General features: G+C 42.6%; 1 protein-coding gene across 1 annotated transcript in view; it reads left to right on the top strand.

Annotated features, from left to right (window-relative positions):
• MAP2K5 (mitogen-activated protein kinase kinase 5) overlaps positions 1-17,443 on the top strand; it is a 131,950-nt gene that overhangs the window by 54,616 nt on the left and 59,891 nt on the right. The window contains exons 14-16 of the mRNA XM_066328064.1: positions 6,585-6,658; positions 7,586-7,636; positions 12,566-12,637. Of these exons, the coding sequence (XP_066184161.1) occupies positions 6,585-6,658; positions 7,586-7,636; positions 12,566-12,637 (197 nt within the window). The remainder of the gene's footprint in view (positions 1-6,584; positions 6,659-7,585; positions 7,637-12,565; positions 12,638-17,443) is intronic.

Raw genomic sequence — 17,443 nt, 5'->3', positions numbered from 1 at the left:
CTCTTTCCTGCAGCTCATTTGGGGTCTTCTGGTTGAACTTCTCATTTATCCCTTGCTTTTTTTTTCCTTGTTAAATTTTGTTTAAAACGTGTCTGTTTGGAAAAATTAAATTCAGATCCACCAAAACTTTAAAAAAAACACCCCAAAATCCCAAACAATATGGAAAATTCTGCTTAAAGAGCAAGAGAAGTCCATTCCCCCTACACCAAACTTCTCCAAAATAGGAAAAAAAAACCCAAAGGAGAAACTTATTCCATTTTTAGGGTTTCCAGGGTGTCTGGAAGGAGCTGCTCTGGTCCCTGGAGCTGCTGTGTCATTCCCACATCTTTTCTCTCCTCCTGGGAGCACAACTGGGGCTGCACAAACCCAGGATTTTGATGAATGATGTTTGGTCCTTGCTGTGCTCTGAAGAAAAGCTCAGAAACTGATTTTTCATCACTCTTCTGATTTATTTTTTTTTTTTTGTCCTGGCCTTGCTCTGTCACTGGCTTGACCCAGCAGTGCAGAATTCTGGGCTGGGGACACTGTGAGAGTTCCAGCTTCAGCAGCTTCCCCAAGAATTGTATTTATTTTACCCAGTTTTTGGCTCCAGAAAATTTCTGTGTCTTCTGAGCAGGGCCAGAGGAATGGTGTTGGGGGAGGTAAATGAGGGAAACCTTATAAATACGATTGCTTAGCTAAAGGATTCTGAAAATATGACACCTATAATCGAAATAGAAATGAAAGCTGACTTTGAGTTGTAGGATACTGAGTCTTAGTTCCTATAGAACCTGAAAACAATGGTCTAAAGAGCTGCAGGAGAATCCCTTTGGATTGAACAATCCCTTTCTGCTGGCTGAGGGACCCAAAGGTCAGTGTGGCAAACCAGAAAAGTCTCAAGAGTAGTTTTTAGAGTTTAAAATATAACACAGTGTGGTGATGTAGTAGCTCTTATGGGCTGTGTGTAGATTCTATAGGATTTTGTGTCTTGTGTTGGTTGGTCACTGAGAATTAGAATATTCATCACAAAAGGAGATGTGATGTGTTGTATAAAGGACCTCGCTCTCTTACCTCTTCCCCCAGAATTCTGACCCCTGCCCTTTGCTCTCTCTCTCCCTCCTCTCTCAGCTCTCACCCTGCTGTCCTCTCTCCCTCTCTCTTTGGGATTTCCCTTCTCCCTTTCACCCACCACCCTGCGATAAACCCGGAATATCTCAGCAGAATTCCTGGGATGCTCCTAGAGGATGGGATGGCAGGCAGCTGATGACTTCCCCTTCCTTCTCTCCTGGTTTCGATGCTCAGAGGTGAAAGGAGGACTTTTGACTCCTGAATTCGTTGCTGTGTCACCCAGGGGTGACAACAGAGAGTCAGGGATCCCCAAGGAAGGGCTGGAGCAGCCCCAGGGCAGAGCTGGAGGTGCCTGGAGCAGGGAATTCAAGCCGAGGCAACAAACAATGAGCCAGTGTTTTACCACATCTCGGCGAATATTACAGCTTCACTTCAAAACAAAGCTCACAACTAATGAGGTGATAGCCGTGCATATTAATAAACCCCGAGCTGGAGTCATCGCACCCACTTCAAACATAAACAGAAGATTAACACCTCCACCACTTCCTTGGAAGATGTGAGAACGTCCCAATGATAAGTGTGCTCTTTTCCCCAGAGGATAAGAAGTCGAAATGGAAGGGTAATGAGAAATTAACTTAGATTTAAAACGGAATTAGCAATTAAACAAGTCTAATCATGTACAAAGTCAAAGTTGGTCTAAAGACGAACCAAAAAAATCTGTTAAGTTCAAGAATAAGTATAGCCCCGTGTGCATTTTATCTGCTGCGTTCTGCTTTGTTCACACCTGCTTATTAAAGGGAGTGCAGGAAATCAATGTTACCCACTTGTGTTTAATTGTACCGAGCTGCATTGCTGTGCCTGGCTCTGGGGGTGTTTATATAAATCCCATTTTTAGATTTATCTCATGGTTTGGGCACCTCAGTTTCCTGCCTGGGTTTTAAATGGAAGTTCTGGAAGCTGGTTTGGAAGGAGGGAGAGTGGAGGATGTGGAGATGTGCTCTGTGGCAGGAGGAGGTTTGGGCATCACTCAGCCCATCTCCTTTTCCCCCAGGATATCGGAAACCCAAGGATATTCCACCTCTCTTTGTTCTGGGAGGTGCTGGGGCAGGTTCCCACCTTCTCTTGTCTGCTGAGGGTTTCACCAGAGATGCCCAGAGCTGCAGATGTGACTGTCCCCCCTCTCCTGTTTTCCCTCTGGGGATAAAACCAGCCTTAGGGCCACCTAATGCAGCCCAGCCCCAAATCCAGGGCTGTTTGTGGGTTTATAGCCCGGGGGAGTGGGAGCTGTGGGGTACAGGATGAGCTCGGAGGTGCCCTCCCAGCTGAGCCAGCCCAGGATTCTGTGTTTCCACACCTTTATTTATGTCTCTCTGTATAGATAAATACAGCCTTGCCCACTCATGGACCACTTAAGGCTTATTTTAAAAAAAAAATTAATCCTGGCCTCTGCCAAACCACGCTGCTGCCTTCCTTGAACCTGGCCCGTTGCTGTTTGCTGTTTTTAAAAGCCAGGAGAAGTCAAGAGGCAGCTTTTAAAGCGTTTCAGGGCTTTTTTTTCCTTTTTTTTTTTTTTTCTCTCCCTCACACAATCATGAATCTGTTTGCTTTTCAATGCCACCAACGAGTGAAATGTTGGGTGTTCAAAAAAGCTGAACCTCTGATGGTTCTATTTACTGGTGGCTAAGAGCTTGGGGGTCCTGTTTGTTTGTGGAGAGGTGAAACTACTCAGGCAGCTCCATCAGGAGGAGAACTTGTTCATCCTCTATAATGATGCTTCATAGAAATCATTTGTATTAAGCAAGCCCTGGTAATGGGAGCATAATGACCCCTTTTGGCTCTTGTTTAAATTCTTTCACTTCTCAACACTAATATTAATCACAAGCAGATGGTGCAGAACATTATTTATGCACACTCGTTTCCCAAACCCCCCCCTCAAAAAAATATATTTAACCCATTAACTGGAGTGGGTGATGAGACCAAAAGGCTGATTTGCTGATGAGCTGATGTTCCTCCCTGCTTTCAGCATCTGATATTTTCTTTCTCAAGGAAATGAGCACAGCCACTGGAATGTACAGCAGATATTTGATTAAATCCCCTGATTCTGTGGTGCTGTCGAATTTCTGCTGGAAGGACAGCTCAGGTTGGCTCTCCCAGGGTTTGTTTGACTGCCCTTTGCTCTGTGGGCTCCGTTTTAATGGGCCAATTTTAATTTACCCAGTGCTTCCTTCCTTTTAGGATTTTCTCCTGTTCATTTGCGAGAAGGTTTTTGGGATCCTTTTTGGGATCCTTTTTGGGATCCTTTTTGGGATCCTTTTTGTTACAGCTAAAAGAAGAAGTGGTTATGCTCAGTTTTCCCCTAGAAGTTGGGAACAGCTTGGAGATCCTGGAATACCAACATTCCCTGTGTGCTGCAGCTCCTGGGGCTGGGCTCATCCCAGCTCAAGGCTCTCGGGGGTTTTCTCACCCGAGATTTCAGTGGTTTAAAGTCCTTGGCCCTCTAAAAGCCCCGAGTTGTGTCAGTGTAAAAAAGCAGAGTCCTCAAGGTTTGTTTTCAGGTTTCTCGTGGTGTTTATTATTTGATATCTCAGAATTTTCTCTGCTCCCAGCCGAGGTCTGGACAGCAGCTGGGACACGAGGGGACTGCCCACAGATGGGATGTTCCCTTACATTTATACATTTATAACGTGTCAGTTATTTACTATTTTGTGCCAATGCCCAGTGCCCACACTGAAAGTGTCATTTCTGCCTTGCTCCAATCCACTCTAACCACTTTGTGCCATCACCACCCTAAAAGATAGAGGAAAAAAAAAAAAAGTACATGAAATACCTCCCAAATTCCATCATCTTGTCCCCATTTACTCCTATTCTATAAACTCTAAAACTACTGAATTCTGTATCTACTGTACCAGACTACTATTTTCACATCCTAATAATTTGTAATTCCTTTTGCAATGCTGGAATCTTTTCCCATGGATTAAAATCAAACCCAGTGTTTTCCTGGGCTCTGTACCAAAGTCTCCAAACCCCCTGGACCAGCTCCACACCCCCCTGTCCAAAGCTCCAATTCCCTTCCTCGGGTCCCAGGCCATCCAAAGGGATGTCCTGGACTCCAACACAAGGGTAGCTCCCTATTTGTCAGGAAGAAGGTGAAGCAGGATTATTCTGCACCTCGGGATTCAGGAGGGAGCCTCTGGTGTGCTCAGCACATCTGCTTGGATTTAGCAAAGTCACCCAGCTCCAGAGGAGGCAAAACTCCATCAAAAGGGCAGCACGTGGGTGGGATTCCTGAAGATGGAGATCAGCAAACGCAAACTGAAGCTCTGGGTGCTCAGGATTTGGGGGTTTTTTTGGGAGGGAAATGACAGAATTTACAGAAGTTACAGTCCCAGCAGTGCTGATACCTCGTTTTGGAAGGACTGATCCACCTGGGCTCTGTAGGAACCATTGAATGCTCCCATTTTTAAATCTGGATTTTTAGCTCCAATACAGGCGAGCGTTTAATCAGCTTCTTAATTGAGGTTCTCCATTTCTGCGTCGCAGAGACAAATTAAGGCAGCTCCTGTGCTACCAGGAAACAGCTGCTGAACCAAGGCAAACCTAATGATAAACAAAATTACGTTCTTTTCTAGTTGGGTTTCATCCATCTGCCCCCAACCAGTGCTCACTTTTACAGGAGGCGCCGATTCAAGCTGTTGCTTTTAATCCGTTTTGACAGAAGAAAGCAGTGATTAGGCAAAGCCGGGCTCTAATCTTCCCATGTTGAAGCCAGGCCATAACGTGCACGTTCTGCTCCCCCACTGGCATCCCTGGAACTGCCAAGATGTTCAGTGTTTGCTGCACTAAAGCCAGGCTGGATGGGGAGTTTATTCCCCTCTCGATTTTACAGCAGTGCCCCGACTTGCTCTGGCATCAGGGGCACTCAGCACCAGGATGTTTGCACTGATACTCTGGTTTTGGGATGGACATTGATGGTTTATTCATGGAATTCCATCCTTTTTCAGGCTGATTTTTCAGTTTGGTAAAATCCCTGTGAGTTCTGTTCCTGTCCATCAGTGCACTGGCACTGGATGTTGAATTTATTCCCATGCTGATTTTATTTTACAGCAGTGCCCCGACTTCCTCTGGCATCAGGGGCAATCAGGACCAGGATGTTTGCATTGATACTCTGGTTTTGGGATGGACATTGATGGTTTATTTATGGAATTTCATCCTTTTTTCAGGCTGATTTTTCAGTTTGGTAAAATCCCTGTGAGTTCTGTTCCTGTCCATCAGTGCACTGGCACTGGATGTTGAGTTTATTCCCATGCTGATTTTATTTTACAGCAGTGTGCCAACTTCCTCTGGCATAAGGGGCAATCAGCATTGGGATATTTGCACTGATACTCTGTTTTTGGGATGGACATTGATGGTTTATTTATGGAATTTCATCCTTTTTTCAGGCTAATTTTCCAGTTTGGTAAAATCCCTGTGAGTTCTGTTCCTGTCCATCAGTGCACTGGCACTGGATGTTGAATTTATTCCCATGCTGATTTTATTTTACAGCAGTGCACCAGCTTCCTCTGGCATAAGGGGCAATCAGCATTGGGATATTTGCACTGATACTCTGGTTTTGGGATGGACATTGATGGTTTATTCATGGAATTTCATCCTTTTTTCAGGCTGATTTTCCAATTTCCAGTAAAAATCCCTGTGAGTTCTGTTCCTGTCCATCAGTGCACTGGCACTGGATGTTGAGTTTATTCCCATGCTGATTTTATTTTACAGCAGTGCACCAGCTTCCTCTGGCGTAAGGGGCAATCAGCATTGGGATATTTGCACTGATACTCTGGTTTTGGGATGGATATTGATGGTTTATTTATGGAATTTCATCCTTTTTTCAGGCTGATTTTCCAGTTTCCAGTAAAAATCCCTGTGAGTTCTGTTCCTGTCCATCAGTGCGCTTGCACTGGATGTCCAGCAATTTATTCCCATTTTGATTTTACAGCAACTTCCTCTGGCATAAAAGGGAACCAGCATCAGGCTATTTGCACTGATACTCTGGGTTTGGGATGGACATTGATGGTTTATTTATGGAATTCCATCCTTTTTTCAGGCTGATTTTCCAGTTTGGTTAAATCCCTGTGAGTTGTTTTCTTGTCCCTCAGTGCACTTGGTGCCAGTTCCACATTGGTGTCACCTGCAGCTTTAATAATGTGCATTTTTAGTATTGTGTAAAGCCATCTGTGTAAATGGCAGATAATATCTGTGTGGAGAGGATGGTTTATATATATATATATTTATACATTTATTCATTTATTTATGGAATCAGATCTGCGCTGCTGACTTACAGACCACTGCATTTGAAGGGGATATTTGTCATATTCCCTATCCAAAGCCAGCCAATGCTCCCTGGATATTTGGGCTTGTCCTGTGCCAGGGCCAGGAGCTGAATTTTGATGTGGCTCCCTTCCAATGGAGGACATTCTGTATTTCTCCACGATTGGTGTCTGTATTCTCCAGGATAATGTGGATAATCCACTTTTTTCCCCCCCAAACAGATGTGAAGCCATCCAATATGTTGGTGAACACCCGGGGCCAAGTGAAGCTCTGTGACTTTGGGGTCAGCACCCAGGTAAATCCCCCCTTTTTTTCCATCTCACCCCATTCCCTTCCTGGTGCCAGGATCACCTGGCAGCCCCACAGCAAGCCCCAGCTCTCTGCTGGGACAGCCCTTTTCATTTTTAATCTCTTTGCCTCCATCTGAATATGATTGTTCATTGTTTAATGACAGTAAAAACTGCTGATATTGTAATTACTACTTACGAATAGCAAACTTCATTGAAATGCAGCTTTGATCTGGGAGCCTTTTGCCCAGACAAAAGGGAGGGCAGAGCAAGAGACGTGTCTGGGGAGCCCAACTGGCCCACAATAAAAATTAATATTGGGAGCAACAATAGTGGTGGGCTTTGACAATGTGCAGCACAAATTTTAATTAATTTCCATTTTGGGCCTCCCTGGAGGACTTCTCTGCTAGTGACCCATGAGCTCAGTGTGCTGTTGATTTGAATTTCAGCACCTTTTCCTCTCAGCCAAACACGAGGCCCAAAGAGAAGGTCAGCCTTGTATTATGGGCTGGCAGGCTCTCTTGTCCCTCCAGTATTTAAGGGATGAATTGGGGGCTTTATTCACATCTGACTGCAAAATGAGTGCGCTCAATCCTACTTCCTCCTTAATTCCCTTTTTATATCAGCCTGGTTCGGGGGTACTAAAACAAGAAGCATCCTGTTTAACACAATTGTTTAAGGTTATCTGCCATAAACTCTAACGTTGGTTTAAATTGGAATCCTCATTCCCCAGCCCGGGCGAGATTTTTAATCATTTTTTAACGCCTTGGCGGAGAAATCCCCTTCCCTTTTTGTTTGTGGTGTTTGTTTTTTTTTTACCATCATTTTTTCGTTGATTTATGGGGATGATGATTGTAGGTTAAACGAGGAATAATTGCCCATTTTATTCCCCACATTATCTTTATATTGTTCTAACAGACTGTTTTGTCTGATAGCTGGTGAATTCCATCGCCAAGACGTATGTCGGAACAAATGCTTATATGGCGGTGAGTGGATTTTATCTGCAGGAATAACGTGGGAAAATGGGATGATTTGTCCTCACTCTGCTTCTGTCTCCTGCAGGATGTGTCCTAAATCAACCCTTCAAAAGCCCCATCTCTTCCCCATCCCCTGTCTTCATTCCAGCTCTGCTTCTTGCTGAGAGGGAGGAGTAAGATTGGAAAAGTGATTTTTTTTTTAATATATTTTTGGTTGGTTTTGCTGCCCTGTGACAACTGGGAGCAAAAAGAGCAGCTTGGACATTCCAAAAAAAACCAAAATAAAAATCCAGTTTTTTACTTGTAGCTCTGTGCACATCTCTGACAGCCCCAAACCATCCACATTTTGGGAATGCTGGAGTTTAGGGAAGCATTTCAGTCACTGCAGAGGTTGATGGGCATTCCTCAACAGTTTCCCATGGAAATTTGAACCTAAAAACATTTGGGTTAATAACATCAGGGCATTAAAGTGCAAGTTTTTTTAGTTCAGAGTACAGGAAGTCATCAGTACTTCACTTCTCTGTACAAATTTTGGTCAGTCATTGTTAACCCAAGACCACTTTTGTCCTGGTCCTGGACATTAAAGCCTTTAAATTCCCTTTTTTTTTTTTTTTTTTTTTTTTTTTTTTTTTTTTTTTTTTTTTTTTTTTTTTTTTTTAGGTTTTTGTGGGGGGATTTTTTAAGATTTTTTTAAAGATTTTTTATGATTTTTTTTTTAGTTTATTTTTTTTTAGATTTTTTAAAGGTTTTTTTTAAAGATTTTTCCAGCTAAGGATGCATCATTTGGGGCAGGGTTTTTGGGTTCAGAGCTGCCAAGTGCCAGCCTGAGAGGGAATTGCATGAATCAGGGTGGATTTTCCATCAGACCCTTTGGATCCTTTTCAGTTCTCCCTTCCCACCTCCACTGCCTCAGTTTTGAAAGCACTTTTTGAACTCTCCTTTTTATATTCAAAAATTCTTCAGACATTCAGATTCAAAATATTCAATATTCTCCCTACTATTGATGAGAAGAGAAATGTTCAGCTGGTTTTAAAATGAAAAAAATACAAACAGCACAAAGTGCTTGCTGCTGGTGTTTTTTTTTTCAAACCTCAGAGAAATCCGTGACCTTTCATCGCTTTCAGGGATTTATTTTTTTTTTCTGATTTTTTTTTCTTTATTTATTTGCTTTAAGTGCTTTTTCCACTCGAGGTGTGCTGATTGTGTGGCTTCTTGAAAGGTTCATGTCACCATCCTGCAAAGACTTGGGCTGTCCTGTGGCGTCAGAATACTCTGCAGAAAAATGGGGCTTTTTAAATAAAAAAACACAGATTTAAAAACAAAACAACCCAAAAAACTGGAGCACAGAGATCCCAGACAAAGAAACACCTTCAAATTAATCAACTTTTTTTCCAACTCAGCTGTTGCTTCAAACTGATCTTAAGCAGGGCTGAGAATTAAATTGTATTATGCTGTGAGTGCCCAAACCAAGATTACAGTTCTCTTTCCCAGGTGTACATTAAATAAATTGCTTTTTTTTTCTTTTTCTTTCTTTTTTTTTTTTTTTTTTTTTGCCTTTCTGGGTGAATTTGATGCCTCCATCTCTTGATTGTGAAGCAGAAGTTGAAGCTCCAAATGTGCTCCATCTGATTTTCTCTGTGTCCAAATCTCCCTTTTGCTCCTCGGGTCGTTTGTTGTCATCAAATTCCCTCCAGAAAAAGAATAATGACTGGCAGTGGATTTGAAACTCTTGAAAAATTTGAGGTTTTTTCTTGGAATAAAAAAGAAAAAAGAGATTTTTGATTTTTTGAGTTTTTCGGGGGGAAAAAAAAAAAAAAAAAAAAAAGCTTTTTGATTGAGAAATTAAAATTTCCAACCAAAAACCCAGTTTTTCTGTAAAATCGTTTCATCAGCACTTTGTATGGAAAAAAACCCAAAAAAATTTAGAAGGAAAAAAGAATCAATTTTAGAAAATTTTGAAGAGAAAATCCTCCAAGGCTGTGTGTTCAGGGTGATCCACGTGTTGCACCCTGATGGATCTGTCATTCCTGTTTTCCCTACTTTTAAATCCATCTTTTGTTTCAAAAGCTGATCTATTTGGCCTCATCTTTTGTGAACCCACAATTCCTCACTGGGAGTTGCTGTTGAAAGCTTGAACTTTTAAAAAAAAACAAAACAAAACAAACCCCCCAAAAAAACCCAAAAAACAAAACAAAACTTAAACAAACAAAAAACCCCCAAAAAAACCCCAAAACAAAAAAACCCCAAAAAAACAAAAAAACAAACAAAAAAAAACCAAACAAAAAAACCAAAAAAAACCAATTCAATGTGGCTCAATTTGAATTATAGTGAATTATAAATCTTGTTTGGGTGGCTCAGGGAGGGTCTGGAAAATGGGCTGGGTGTTTGGGTCAGGTTATCTGCAGCCAAATATTTGTGAGGATATTTATTTGTCAGCATTAAAAAAAAAACCCATATCCCTGTAAAAATACAGCAGGCTAAAAATTTGTCAGCTTAAAACAAAAAACAAAAAAACAAAAAAAATTCCTGCTGCGCTGTGGCAAACGTTCCTGAGATTTGCTGACAGGTTAATTATACTCAATGAATTAAAAAAAAAAATAAGATTTTTGAGTCATTGACAAACGAGATTTGATCAGAGAGCTTGAAATTATGGGGGTTTTTTTTAGGGGTGGTTTTGGAGGGGATTTAGAAGGAAACCTCATTCCCATTTTCAGAGGGAGCAGGTTTTATTTAACATTCCCACTGCCAAGAAAAGCTCCTGACCTGGGAGCAGCAGCTCGGGGTGAGAACATCCCAAAAACCCACCTTGGGCTGGTGCTGATTTGGGAGTTTGGGTTTCTCATCCCAAAACCCCACCTTGGGCTGGAGCTGGTTTGGGAGTTTGGATTTCTCATCCCAAACCCCACCTTGGGCTGGAGCTGGTTTGGGAGTTTGGGTTTCTCATCCCAAACCCCACCTTGGGCTGGAGCTGATTTGGGAGTTTGGGTTTCTCATCCCAAAAACCCCACCTTGGGCTGGCACGGATTTGGGAGTTTGGATTTCTCATCCCAAACCCCACCTTGGGCTGGAGCTGATTTGGGAGTTTGGGTTTCTCATCCCAAACCCCACCTTGGGCTGGAGCTGATTTGGGAGTTTGGGTTTCTCATCCCAAAAACCCACCTTGGGCTGGAGCTGATTTGGGAGTTTGGGTTTCTCATCCCAAAAACCCACCTTGGGCTGGCACAGATTTGGGAGTTTGGGTTTCTCATCCCAAAAACCCACCTTGGGCTGGAGCTGATTTGGGAGTTTGGATTTCTCATCCCAAACCCCACCTTGGGCTCAGCTGATTTGGGAGTTTGGGTTTCTCATCCCAAAAACCCACCTTGGGCTGGCACAGATTTGGGAGTTTGGGTTTCTCATCCCAAACCCCACCTTGGGCTCAGCTGATTTGGGAGTTTGGGTTTCTCCCCCAGGTCTCTGGGTGGTTAAAAGCTGCCAGTCCTTTGTGGGTGGCATTAACAGCACAGTGGGTCTCAGGGAGCTTTTTATTGCTGCATTTCGTGCTGTACTTGACCTTGGAAATGCTGAAATTGTGGCTTTCAAGTCAAAACCAGCAGATTTTTTTTATTTTTTTTTTTTTAACAGCACTCCCGTTTCATGAGAGGCATTAAACCTGCTATTAATAGTTTGGAGCTGGGTTGTTTTGTTTTTTTTTTTTTTCCCTAATTTTTTTTTCCCCTCTACAGGTCAAAAAGCCCCAAATTAAGAAGAAAATATAATAAAATAAACTATAAAAGAAAAAATAAAATAAAAAATAAAATAAAGTAAAATAAAATAAAAAAATAAAAAATAAAGTAAAACAAAAAAAAAAAGAGAAAATAAAAAATAAAATAAAGTAAAACAAAAAAATAAATAAAATAAGATAAAATAAAAAATAAAATAAAATAAAGTAAAATAAAAATTAAATAAATAAATAAAAATAGGATAAAATAAAGTAAAATAAAAATAAATAAATAAAGTAAGATAAAAAAATAAGTAAAACAAAAATATAATAAAAAATAAAATTAAGTAAAATAAAATAAAAAAATAAAAATAAAGTAAAACATAAATAAAATAGATAAAATAAAAAATAAATAAAATAAAGCAAAAAAAATAAATAAAATAAAAAAATAAATTAAAGTAAAATAAAAATAAAATAAATAAAATAAAAAATAAAATAAAGTAAAATAAAAATAAATAAAATAAAGTAAGATAAAATAAAAAATAAAATAAATTAAAATAAGTAGTCACCATGTGGTGATTCTTCTGGCTTCAGTAATGTGGCTTTTTGAGCTGTAATTATTATTCCCCAACCTCTGGACTCCACACAGGGAATGTTTTTCCCTTGCTGTGGTTGCCTGGACTTGGGGAGGGAGGTGGAAATTCGGATTCTCCCAACTTGACCTTGTGCTTTGCTCCCGTGCACATTTCCTGGCATTAACCAGCCCAAACACCAATCCAAGGCCAGCCTTGGACACGGATTTCCCTGCAGAATTCCTGCTTTTTCCTGGATTTGCTCTCTGCCAGGGAGGTTTTGAAGCATCTTGGTGGTTTTTTGGTGTCTCCAACTTCCCAAGGAGCATCTCTGAATGGCTGGAGCTGGGCCAGGGCAGCTTTCAGTTGGATTTTAGGAGAAGTTTTTATCCCTGGAGGGTGGTGGGACTGTGCCCAGGCTCCCCAGGGCATGGAGAATTTGGACAGCACTCCCAGGGATTCACAGGGTGGGATTTTGGGCTGTCTCTACAGGACCAGGAGCTGGAATTTCATCCCTACAGATCCCTCCCAACTCCGATTATCCCACAATCCTGTGATTTGATTTGATTTTTTCCCCCATTCCTGGGGAAATTCCTGGCAGCTTTTGAGCAGAATCCCTGTTTGTCTGCAAAGCTCAGGAGTTGATTTTCTCTTTTTTGCCCCCAGCCTGAGAGGATTTCAGGGGAGCAGTACGGGATCCACTCGGACGTCTGGAGCCTGGGCATTTCCTTCATGGAGGTAAGCACAGAGCCCTGCTGTCACAGGCACTCCCAGCAGCAAAAACAACAGCAAAATATTGGAGTTTCACCTGTTTAGTCTTGAAATTCCCTGGAGATTCATGTGCTTTTTTTACCTGTTGCTCATTTTGGCTGTATTTAGAATGGGTTTGTTCATTAAACAAAACTCGATGGTTGGGTGGGAAGTAGGGCCTGGTGTGTCAAGGCTTTTTTCCCTTTTCCCTTTCCTTTTTCTCCCTTTTTTCTCCCTTTTTTCTCCCTTTTTTCTCCCTTTTTCTCCCTTTTTTCTCCCTTTTTCTCCCTTTTTTCTCCCTTTTTTCTCCCTTTTTTCTCCCTTTTTTCTCCTTTTTCTCCTTTTTTCTCCCTTTTTTTCCTCCCTTTTTTCTCCCTTTGTTCTCCCTTTTTTTTCCCATTTTTCCTCCCTTTTTTTCCCCCCCTCACTTTTTCCCCCCTTTTGTCCACCCCCCCCTACCTACCCCCCCCCCCCCCTTTTCCCCCCCCCTTTTCCCCCCCTTTTTTCCCCCCCTTTTTTCCTCCCTTTTCCCCTTTTTTCTCCCCTTTTTCTCCCCTTTTTCTCCCCTTTTTCTCCCCTTTTTCTCCCCCTCTTTTTCCCCCCTTTTCCCCCCCCTTTTCCCCTCTCTTTTTCCCCCCCTTGTTCCCCCCCTTTTTCCCCCCTTTTTCCCCACTTTTTCCCCCCTTTTTCCCCCTTTTTCCCCCTTTTCCCCCTTTTCCCCCTTTTTTCCCCCTTTTTTCCCCCTTTTTTCCCCCTTTTTTCCCCCTTATTTTTTCCCCTTTCCCATTTCTTTTTCCCCCCTTTTTTCCCCCCTTTTTCCTCTTTTCCCCCTTTTCCTTCCTTTTCCTCCCTCTTTCTCCCTTTTTCTTCCTTTTCTCTCCCTTTTCTCTCCCTTTTTCTCTCCTTTCCTCTCTCTTTCCTCTCTCTTTCCTCTTTCCCTTTCCTCTCTCTTTCTTTCCTTTTTTCTCCCTCCCCTCATATTAATGTGAAGCTGGACATACCTGGAAGTGAACTGTACCCAGTATTTTTTAGCAGAAGATGAAGGTAGAAGCTGAGCAGTCTCAGTGCTGCACCTTGGCAGATCTCACCTTTTTTGTAACCCAAAACTGAACCATTTTTTTACATTTCCACACAATAAATTCCACCAAAATGCAAGTGGTGGGTGCTGAATCACTCAGGGTTTGAGGAGAGATACAGACCAAACTCAGAACTCTCTGTAAATCATTCTAGTCCAAAAAAACAGGGCTGAGATTTGCACTGCAGGGAGATTCTGTGGTGATAAAAAGAGTGATGTAAATGCAGGACTTTATAAACAAAGCATTTTGCTGAATTAAAAGCTGTGCCCCTGCAGTTCAGTGATCCACCACCACAAGATATTTGGGCTTTATTTTAGGGTTTTTAGTGGAATAACTCAGCTGCTCGTCAGAATCTTATTGCCAAAACTCCTTTCGTTTGCATTTCCTCCTCTGCTTTTACACCTTCCCAACTTTTTTCCTTCGCTCACTTCCCGAGGGGATTTCTCCTGATCCAGATGTGCAGGCCCCAGTTTGGGGGCTTTGTTTGGCAGCTGCTCCCCACCAGCAGCAGCAGCTCGATTGAAGTGCTCTGAGTGATGTGAAATGATGAAAACGAGGCCAGTGCCTTAGAGAAAAAAAACACAAAAACCCTCCAAAAAGGTGACAAAGGTGCTCCAAGAGCCACCCAAGGTCACTGTCATTAAAGTAACACCCCGTTGACGTGGGGATTGGCAGTGGAGACACTCTGCTCGCTGTTAAAAAGGGCTGTGGGATTTTAAAAATCATCTCCACTCGGTGAAGTGGTGCTCCAGCCTCACACCTCGGTGGCAGCAGCACGTTCATTGAAAAAAAGAAATGTTTCTGGTGGGGTTTGGAGCCGGGGAGGGCTGAGCTGGTGAGTGAGGATGTCAAATTGTCAGGGCATTTTCTCCTTTGTTTAGTGCTCTTCTGAGCCCCCCTAAAAACCTCTGGGTGTGAGGAGGAGTTGGGGTGTTGTTTGGGAGGTGGAGGAAAGTTTCTCCTCCAAAAAAAACCAAAAAAAAAAAGTTGGTAGGAGAGAAAGGGAAGTCTGGGATGGGGATCCCTGCCTGAGCTTTGAGGAGTAAAAAAACAGACATTAAAAATTAAATTCAGATATGACAAAATCAGCTATGCAGCTTAATCAGTTAAAAATTGAATTTAAAATATAATAAAGTTCGAGACACAGCTATATCATTATTACCATATTATTACTATCATCATTATCATTATTATTATTATATTTTTGTTACTTCATTGTTTTTTGAGTTTGCTTTTTTCTTCCTTCAGGATTTTTTTCTGAAGGGGATGGAATTTAATGCCATAACCCAGAAAAAACTGTTTAAAACTGTTCCATCACCAATAATCTGTGTGTTTCCAGGAGTTTTTCCCCTTGTTTTATTTAAGTGCTCTTGGCTTGACAAAACAAGTTCAATTTAAACCCGTGTGCCATTGCTGTCACTACACTGAACACTGTGTATTCAGCGTTTTCATTTCTAAAAGCTGTTTTCCCAGGGTTTATAACTCAGTCACAAGCACAGGCAGCCTGGGCTGGGGCTCAGTGAGCTCTGGAGCCCGTTCCCTCTCTCCAGGAGCCACGGGAGCAGAAATCAAATTGCCCAGTAATTCTTGTTCCTCTCCAATATGACTCTGATCCTGCCTTCCCCTGGGGATTGTCCACAAGGGAACTTTAAACCGTCCAAGGGAGGATAAAATCCATCCAGCTGGGGTTTAACAGCAGCATCAGGGCTGGCCTGGGTGGGTTTGGGATGGTGGGAGGTTTCCCTGCCCTTAAATGAGCTTTAGGGTCCTCCCCGAGCCACCTCATGCTGTGATATTTATCATTTTCTCTCCAGGTAGAGTTTGGTGTTGTGTTTAAATTCAGGCAGTGAAAGCTGTTTGCTGATGCCCAAACCCAAGTTAATTTTGGAGGTAGAAGCTCATCTGCTTGGCTTTTTTTTTTTTTTTTTTGCTGCTCTTTCTGTATCCTGCCCTGGTCTCTGCTTTCCTCTGTCCTCTGTGTCCTAGGTCTCCTTGGAAAATCAGATTTTCTTACAGAGGTTATCCCTGTTGTCTCCTCGAGAGAAAAGGAGTTTGTGCATCACTCTTAATATTAGTTCTTCAGCCTTCCAGACTGAGCATTTTGCGTGTTTGGTGACCAGAGCCCTCAGGAGCTGTGTCTTTGCAAGAGCTTTTCAAGGGTTCTTAGCAAGCTCTTAAGAAGCCATCAGGCATTTTTCAGTTGGTGTGTGCATTCTCAGGCACGGGCAAATCGGGAATTACCCAACAAATTATATTCAAGCACATCTGAGCAGTGTCAGAGCCTGGAGCTCACACTCCTCATCCCTCCGGGGCTGGGGGCACACGGGGAGCTGGAGAAGAGCTCACTCAGAGAGGATGCTCCGAGGAGAGCAGCTCTGCTGAAAGCACTTCAGTCTTGAGGATGTTTAACTGCACAAAACTGGTGTCAGGACTCCGGTCCAGGAGGGGAGGTTTAAAATCTGGTGTCAGGACTCTGGTTGAGGAGGGGAAGATAAAAATCTGGTGTCAGGACTCTGGTCAAGGAGGGGAAATTAAAAATCTGGACTCTGTTTTGAGGAGAGGAGGTTTAAAATCTGGTGTGAAGACTCTGGTTGAGGAGGGGAAATTAAAAATCTGGTGTCAGGACTCTGGTTTGAGGAGAGGAGGTTAAAAATCTGGTGTCAAGACTCTGGTTGAGGAGGGGAAGATAAAAATCTGGTGTCAGGACTCTAGTCCAGGAGGGGAGGTTAAAAATCTGGTGTCAGGACTCTGGTCAAGGAGGGGAAATTAAAAATCTGGTGTCAGGACTCTGGTCAAGGAGGGGAGGTTTAAAATCTGGTGTCAGGACTCTGGTTTGAGGAGAGGAAATTAAAAATCCGGTGTCAAGACTCTGGTTTGAGGAGAGGAGGTTTAAAATCTGGTGTCAGGACTCTGGTTTGAGGAGAGGAGGTTTAAAATCTGGTGTGAAGACTCTGGTCAAGGAGGGGAAATTAAAAATCTGGTGTCAAGACTCTGGTTGAGGAGGGGAAGATAAAAATCTGGTGTCAGGACTCTGGTTTGAGGAGAGGAGGTTAAAAATCTGGTGTCAAGACTCTGGTCAAGGAGGGGAAATTAAAAATCTGGTGTCAAGACTCTGGTTGAGGAGGGGAAGATAAAAAACTCGTGTCAGGACTCTGGTCAAGGAGGGGAGGTTTAAAATCTGGTGTCAGGACTCTGGTTTGAGGAGAGGAGGTTAAAAATCTGTGTGAAGACTCTGGTCAAGGAGGGGAAATTAAAAATCTGTGTGAAGACTTTGGTCAAGGAGGGGAAATTAAAAATCTGGACTCTGGGTTGAGGAGAGGAGGTTTAAAATCTGGTGTCAGGACTCTGGTCAAGGAGGGGAAATTAAAAATCTCGTGTCAAGACTCTGGTCCAGGATGGGAAGATAAAAAACTCGTGTTAGGACTCCGGTTTGAGGAGAGGAGGTTAAAAATCTGGTGTCAAGACTCTGGTCCAGGAGAGGAGCTTTCAGATCTCCTTGTGAGGAGTCTAAAAGGTGGGATCAGTTTCATCTCATCAGCCTGGAAAATGGAAACAGTTCAAGGTCAGGACTGTGGGTGGTCTGAGGGAGGTTCTGCAGGGTCTCACTGATCTGTGGGTGCTCCTGGATCAGTCACCCCCTTGTCTAAACCAGGGGCACTGAGGGATGGGGTTTGGTGGTGGCAATGGTTGGACTTGATGCTCTTCAGGGCTCTTCTTC

This window comes from Sylvia atricapilla, chromosome 13 (assembly GCF_009819655.1).
Source record: "Sylvia atricapilla isolate bSylAtr1 chromosome 13, bSylAtr1.pri, whole genome shotgun sequence".
Classification (NCBI taxonomy): Eukaryota; Metazoa; Chordata; class Aves; order Passeriformes; family Sylviidae; genus Sylvia; species Sylvia atricapilla.
The sequence above is the reverse complement of the archived record's forward strand: the minus strand, read 5'-3'. Positions and strand labels throughout refer to the sequence as shown.